This window comes from Papilio polytes, unplaced genomic scaffold (genome assembly GCF_000836215.1).
Source record: "Papilio polytes unplaced genomic scaffold, Ppol_1.0 DF823923.1, whole genome shotgun sequence".
NCBI classification, from domain to species: domain Eukaryota; kingdom Metazoa; phylum Arthropoda; class Insecta; order Lepidoptera; family Papilionidae; genus Papilio; species Papilio polytes.
The window spans coordinates 1,245,278-1,252,913 of NW_013525281.1; the positions used below are offsets into that span (position 1 = coordinate 1,245,278).

Below are 7,636 nucleotides of genomic sequence, written 5' to 3' on the forward strand. Positions count from 1 at the left end.
AAATCATCGTGAAGTTATGATTTTGTGAAATGAAACGTTGGCAAAACGTCAGTGATAAGTTACAGATGAAAGCTGTCAGTTTCAGTATGAAACGCTGATCGTTTTCCTTCATTTTTGAGCTGGGTTTACTTTTTTGTAATTTTTTACGTATTTCGCTTGTTATCGGTTTAATAATATTATTCTGAAAAGATAATTTTATAATAGAAAAGTTTAACAAAAAAAAAAATTCTAACCGTAAGAATAATTCGACGTTAAATGTTTAATTGCGCTTAATTACAAAATATTCTGTAAACATTTGTGTAATATTACAGTTTCATTAAGATAAGTGACGTGATTTCAAACAGTAAAATCAGGTTTCCTGTTCTTTTACTCGTTAATCAGTTCAAAGTACAAAAAGTAATTGGTTAATTTCGTTATGACTCATACAAGTGTGTAATAAAACGTAACCGCAACACAACTAGCGAAGTCTAGAAAGTACAGTGCTAAAATGTTAGACAAATTAAAATATTTTTGGTCAAAAACCAATCGTTGGCATCGAGGTGAGTATTTTTTTAATTAAATGCTACAATCGCAAATTCCGTGTATTATTAAATATGAAGAAATGACTACTATAAGGAGTAAGTCACGATTTATGGTTTAACTTTTAAGTGTATATTGTACAAAATCTATAATTTAAAATGAGGACATTTTGTACCTAAAAAGTCACATGTTAAAATGTAACCTTGGTAAGTGTGAATAAAACAATGTTAACAAAAAGTTGTTAATTTAACATAAAGTTTCTAATGTTTTATATGCAAAACTAGAGATAATTATACTGAGAATAACATCAGAACCCCTCACTCTTCATGCCAGCATTTTAATAAAAAACCTTTTGTCTTTTTATGAGAGACAACACTTCATCAGGTAAATTACCTTTTATATGTATTAATTTTCAATATATTTGTTACAGTAATAGCTCTGTTCTTACTTGTGGAGTTAAAAGTATTACCCGGAGGTCAATTGGGCTTCCAATGCAATGATCCTGCACTCTCTCATCCTTTCACTGGAGACACAATTAGCTGGAAGTGGCTGATGGGTATTACTTTATTCCTTCCATTGGTTATTGTAAGTTAATTGTTATTGTAATAGATAATTTTATAGAGATATTTCTTCTAGAATGTGCCATGAATTATTTAATTTATACTTTTAATAAAACTAACCACTGTTAGTATAATTTAATGGTTTCCTAAAACCTGATGACTATGTCTTATGTTGCTAAGTTTAATATGCAAACTACTTGAGATCTAAGTTGTTTTTGTCCGAAATGTTCATGGTTAATTTCATGATTGGCTTTTGCCCGTGACTCCATTGGCACAGAATAAAAACATTGTAAATAGCCTATATGTTTTTCACGACTATGTTCTACATTTGTGCTAAATATCAAGATCTGTTCAGCGAGCTACAAACAAACAAACATCCATTAAAACTTATGCATTTATAATATTAGTAAGATTCCATTCTAGTTATAATAACTTAATTAATTTATTTTTATTAATTTATTTAATATATTTTAGATGTTAATAGTTGAGAGACAGTGCAATGGCAGCGAAAAGAATGAATTAAACAAAAGAAATGCATTACGTTGGTACAAGGAGTATGTATATGGGGTTCTAATTAATCTGACAGTTATACAGACATTAAAATTAATTGTGGGCTCTCCAAGACCACACTTCTTTGATACTTGCCAACCTGAGGAAGCGATCACTTGTGTTGAGTTAGTATATTTTAGTATATTACCCTTTATGTGTTAAATCCTTGATTAAAAGCATGTCAAATGTCTATGGCCACTGGTCACTTCATTTTTTTAGCGAATTTACTTTGCCGCTTGCTGGTTTCTAGCCTTTTGTAATGTATAAAAAAATGAAACTCTTAGCAATCTTTAAGGAAACAGTATGCATGCACACTGGCGAAAACCATTTGACAAATCATTCTGTTATATAAAGGAAATGGCAACAATTACGTACTGGAGATATTTTTACTAGTTTTTTATTATGTTTTTCAGGTCGGAATATATATCTAGCTACACATGTACCAAGGCATATTGGCTCAGTCAGTCTGATAAGAGTTTTCCTTCCGGCCACACATCACTAGGACTGCATGCTGCGGTATTTATAGCAGTAAGTAATATTTACAAACTGATTCTAATATGAAGAATGTCATATTAAGACATTAATATATAGTATAGCTTTCACCCGCGACTCCGTCCGCGTGGAATTAAAAAAACCATAAGGAAGTAGCCTATGTGTTTTTCCAAATTATCCTCTACATCCATACCAAGTTTCATAGAAATCCGTTCATCCGTTTAGGCTACAAACTCTAACAAACATCCATCCATCTAAACTTTCGCAATTATAATATTAATCATACTAATATATATGTACGTATGTATAGTATGATAGCAATATTTATTCTATTTTTGTATGTGTAATTTACCATGGAACTAAACAATCGCACAACATAGAAAAGGGAAATATCCTTTATGTGCGTCTCCTTCGTCGATTAAGGGTTGGCATCTGCAGTTGTGGTAGTCTATGGGCAGCGGTCGCTTTGGCATTTCGGTGGATTCAGGTTGCCGTTTGCTCGTTTGCCACCTTATAGTATTAAAAAAATCAATCTTTTATTTACACAGTACTATCTACACCGTCGTGCTATTGGGGCTAGTGGGGGTAGTGAATCTAGTGGTAGAAGAGCAGTGTGGGCAGCGCAGGCAGTATGTATACTGTCTGCAGCATGGTGTGGCATATCACGTATAAGGGATCGTCGCCATCACTGGTGGGATGTTCTTGCTGGTGCTGTTATTGCAGCACCCATACTTTTATATACGGTAAGTCTACTTAAGGATATTTTGAAATATAAGGTAGGGCATCTGCATATAAGTTGAAATGGGTCAAGTTTTTTTTAAGTAAAAAATATTAGATTTTTGTTATTTACTAATGTTTATTTCAACCATCCCGACTAAGTTTTGGACTTGTCCTAAGATATGGTTTACAATAGTCGAATGGCAGGATTCGATCCCTCGACCTCCAGATCTGTAGTCTGTACTAAACATTAGGCTATTGGCGCGTAGTAGCTAAATTAACCACTTGATTTATTACATTCTTATATAAGCACACTTTTTAAACATTTTCCTATGAATATAAAAGACTTTTCATATTAATCTAGATAAGTGTAAGTAAGAGCACTTTTCAGTACAATTTATAATAACTTAACCGCAACTTCGCTTGGGATAAAGTAACTTAGTAAGTACTCTATGTGTTCTTCGGTGCCATATTACAAATATCATTGGGATCCGTTAAGACGTTTTAGAGATTCAACATCCATCCATTCAAATTTTAGAATTTAATATTATTATGATTTACTAGCTTAAGCCCGTGACATCGTCCGCGTGAAATTAAAAAAAAAGTAATAGCCTATGTGTTCATCCATACTGTCCTCTACATCTATACTTAATTTCATCGAAATCCGTTCAGCCGTTTAGGCTACAAACTCTAACAAACATCCGTCCATCCATCCATCTAAACTTTCGCATTTAAAATTTCTAGTAAGTATGATTTATTAAATTGTGTATTACAGATAAAATCCCTCTGCAAAGACTTCTGTTGTTCTCCAAGCAGCAATGTTGAAGAAGAAACCAAACCGTTAGAGAGTAATTGTCAATCATAACAGTGTTATATCAGTATTAAGTAAAACCAATGTATTATTTGGTAATACACGCCGGTATCCTCGCTTACTATGCGTGCACCATAACATGATAACATAATTAAATGACTTTGACAAAAAATATTCAATCACTAAATATAGATAAGTCGAGGGATTTTGTAACTTTAGAAATAGTAAGTAAATTGTTGTTTGCATGTTATGTTATTGTGTACGCATAGTATTTTATACGTATTTGTACTCTAGCTTTTTTAAGTATTTATTTGCTTTTGTTTAAGTAAATATGTTGGCGATAAAATCGCTATATTCGTAAGAACCAAGTATTATAAAAACCAAATTTGTCTTCACAAAGTACAATATATAAAAAAAGACGACATAAAGTAAAAAGAAGTTTTTCAAGTTTACTCAAATTATCAGTCAGATATCAAAACTTAATGATAAGCGGCAACTTTTTAATGCATTAGAACCTGTCCCACCACTGGCTGATAGAGGCTCAGATAGCTTAAATGACGTCACTGTCAGATAAGGTAACAAAATCCGATATTTCCTTCACATATTTTACACAATGGATTGTTATGACAATTTACAATTTGGTGGGACAGGCCCTAGACATTTTAAATAATAAATCGCACCAAGTGTTAAAGTACAGTCATCATCAAAAGCCTTTTGTAAATTAAAAAAAAAATTGGAACAGTTGAATTTTTTATCTAATTTTGAACTAGACGCTAAGTTAAAATGGATAGCAGTAATATTGAATTTCTTTTTAAAAGTGTTAGTTTCAAGCAATTTTCTTTGTAAAATTTACAGATGTGCTTTTTACTTCATTGTGATATATTTAATTTTGATTATTTATGATTTACTTTTGTGATATTCTAGTACCTTCCATATTTGATATGGATGTTTTGAACGGGTTTTTGTTTCGAATGTATCTGAATACTTTTCATAATAAATGTATTTTAAAGTATATTCATATGTTTTGTAAGATGCATGCAAAAGTTGAGAAATTCGTAATTTGTGATATGGTAAATAAAACACAATAAAAACTTTTTAATTTTATTTTATTTATGTATCCCGACACTTACAATTATACAATAAATTAACAAGATTCTTGTATTATTTAGAAAAGCGTATCTTTTCCTGAGAACAGAACACGACTTACATCGATAATAAAATGGAAAAATGTATGAACAAATGCTCAGGGAACGTGTTTCAACACTCTTTTTAATAAACTTGAATTTTTAACCATACAAATGTGTTAATATCTGTCTAAAAATGTTTAAATGTAGTTGAAAATTACTCAAGTTTCTATATTCTTAAAAGCTCGGAATTTATATAACTTATGTACATCAAATCGAGTTTTAATTATAAAATAAATAATTTCCATATGATGGGAGCAACATTTCGTAATCCGTTAAAATTGTTTTTGAAGAAAAAAACATTTACCCCTTAAATGCATGATTTTTTTTCTTTTTAAATGCCACTAGAAATACTCTATAGTTCCTGAATATTACTAATAATCTAATTTAGCCAATTTCACTCACAGGTAAATTACCCAAAGGTAAGGTAGGTAAGGTATTTAAAAATATTTTGAACCTTACAAATAATGGTTTTAAAATCGCCCCAGTTTGAATCAAATATATTGAAAAATCCAAAAACAAATCTTTACTCTTTATAATATGTATAAGTATAGATAAATTTAAACGGTTAGTAAATTGAACATAGATTAAGGGGAAATAAAGAAAAAAGAAGTTTTTCAAAATAGTCTATTGTGTAAGGAAAGATGTATAAATGCATCATCATGCATTTAGGGGTTAAGTACAGTGATGTGACAAATGACGTCATCAATTGAAATGTCACGTATATGGCAACCTGTCTGGTTAACCAAGCAGCTGGCTGTCATCGGACAATGTCTTGTCTCTGATCTGTTTGTCGAGGTGGTCTATGAGCGCGTCTATGGTCATCTCGCCGTGCACCTTGTTGTCTCTGGTGCGCACATTCACCGTACCGGAGTTCTTCTCACGTTCACCCACAACTGGAATACATTTTTCATATGGTTAAAAACATCGATTTGATTAACTGAATCGATATCTTCATGTGAGAATCGACTTTAGTTATGAAAGATGGATTTTTGGAAAAATTCAAATGCATAACAACCAAAGCATTTGCCATTAGCTAACAATTACCGTCACCATGGTAACCTTGCGTTGCTGCTATTGGCTTGTAGTTTTATCCTTTCCTCCCTAAGTTTAATAGCGTCAAAATAAAGTCTATAGCTTGTCGTAAGTGTAGGGCTTTTTATTAAAAAAATATGCTGTGATTGCTGACATCTTATATAATAAAAAGTGTATTTACGCTTTATTATATAACGAGCTGTTGCTCGCGACTTTGCCTACGTGAATTTAAAAAAGAAAAAGAAAATGTAGCTAATAGTGAAAGAATTTTAAAAATCGGCCAAGTAGTTTTTGAGTTATTTCAATACATACAAAAACATACATCTTTCATCTTAGAATAGTCAAGCTGTTGCTCGCGTCTTCGCCCGTGTGAAATTTAAAAATTATAAGTAATATAGCCTATATTACTGTTTACTTTACTTTATGATGGTTAAAAAATTTTAAAAACCGGTTCAGTAGTTTTTGAGTTATTTCAATACATACAAAAATATAAAAATACAAATGTTTCCTCTTTATATTAGTATAGATAAATAAATATATACTTACCCAGTATGTAGTTGAACTGCGCGAGCTGCGCGTTGCGCACCTTCTTGTTGAGCGTGTCGCCCGCGTCCGTGTCCACCTCCGACATGAAGCCGCGAGAGAATAACTTCTCATTCACCTGACATACGATCGAAATATTACTTCCCCATTAACTAACTGTTGCACGCGACTTCCGCCACGTGGAATTCAAAATAAAAGAGCCCTATACTCATTGATATAGCTTTTAATAGCACAAGTATTTTGTAACCCGATAGTTTTTTATACATGTATAAATTCGAAAGTTTAGCTCTTGACTATGAGCGTCGGTGGCTCAGTGGTTTAAGCACTTGACATGTAATCTACAGGTCTTGGGTTTAAATCCCGCCGTACTAATGTGATTTTCGATTTTTCGAATTTTCATATGTACATAATTTACTCGACGTTCTTACGGTGTACAAAAACATCGTGATGCAACCTGCACATATCGGCGGAGAAATTCAAAGATATGTGTGGAGTCAACCAACCCGCACTGGGCCAGCGTGGTTGACTATGGCCTAGTCACCCTAACTTAGGGTAGGTTCCGAGTCCCTCGGTGAGGACGTTTAATGATCTGGTGATGTGATGATGAAAGTTTAGATGGATGGATGTTTGTTAGAGTTTGTAGCATAAACAGCTGAACGGATTTCGAATAAATTTGGTATAGATGTAGAAGATAGTCTAGAAGAACACATAGACTATTCACTTTTGTTTTTTTCAATAACACACAGACGGAGTCGCGGGCGAAAGTTATTAATAATTATTAAATACCGTAGTAATTGATTTGTTTTGTTACCGTAGTAGCGTACTGGTCCAGCGAGGGTCCAACGGGCACGACACAGGCCTGGCGCGGGCTGAGCCACAGCGGCCACTTGCCCGCGTACGACTCGCTGAGGATCGCCACCATGCGCTCCACGGAGCCCAGGATCGCGCGGTGGATTATCACGGGACGCTTCTTCTCGCCACTCTCACTGGAAATTATATAAAAAATACATTAAAGTCAAGTGTGCTGAACGAACCGTAATGTGTTGAACAACTGTGGTGTGATGAACGAACCGTAATGTGTTGAACAACTGTGGTGTGATGAACATACCGTAATGTGTTGAACAACTGTGGTGTGATGAACAAACCGTAATGTGTTGAACAACTGTGGTGTGATGAACGAACCGTAATGTGTTGAACAACTGTGGTGTGATGAACATACCGTAATG

At 33.3% G+C, this 7,636-nt stretch overlaps 2 protein-coding genes across 2 annotated transcripts in view; one reads left to right on the forward strand and one right to left on the reverse strand.

Annotated features, from left to right (window-relative positions):
- Nucleotides 1–222: 222 nt before the first annotated feature.
- LOC106102430 (lipid phosphate phosphohydrolase 1-like) lies at nt 223–4,238 on the forward strand. Its single transcript, XM_013281907.1, has 6 exons — nt 223–539; nt 950–1,104; nt 1,554–1,753; nt 2,042–2,156; nt 2,669–2,863; nt 3,613–4,238. Exons 1-6 carry the CDS (start codon nt 488–490, stop codon nt 3,700–3,702), a joined length of 807 nt encoding a protein of 268 aa, XP_013137361.1. The 5' UTR covers nt 223–487; the 3' UTR covers nt 3,703–4,238.
- A 1,207-nt stretch (nt 4,239–5,445) lies between these two features.
- LOC106102432 (threonine--tRNA ligase, cytoplasmic) overlaps nt 5,446–7,636 on the reverse strand; it is a 9,626-nt gene continuing 7,435 nt past the window's right edge. The window contains exons 12-14 of the mRNA XM_013281910.1: nt 7,222–7,396; nt 6,414–6,528; nt 5,446–5,728 (exon numbers count right to left, since the gene is read on the reverse strand). Of these exons, the coding sequence (XP_013137364.1) occupies nt 5,574–5,728; nt 6,414–6,528; nt 7,222–7,396 (445 nt within the window). The 3' untranslated portion in view covers nt 5,446–5,573. The remainder of the gene's footprint in view (nt 5,729–6,413; nt 6,529–7,221; nt 7,397–7,636) is intronic.

Coding starts and splice junctions, on each gene's coding strand:
- LOC106102430 (XM_013281907.1), top strand. CDS start 488: ATGTTAGACAAATTAAAATATTTTTGGTCAAAAACCAATCGTTGGCAT. Junction 1,754..2,041: donor GAAGCGATCACTTGTGTTGA/GTTAGTATATTT, acceptor TATGTTTTTCAG/GTCGGAATATATATCTAGCT. Junction 2,157..2,668: donor ATGCTGCGGTATTTATAGCA/GTAAGTAATATT, acceptor TTATTTACACAG/TACTATCTACACCGTCGTGC.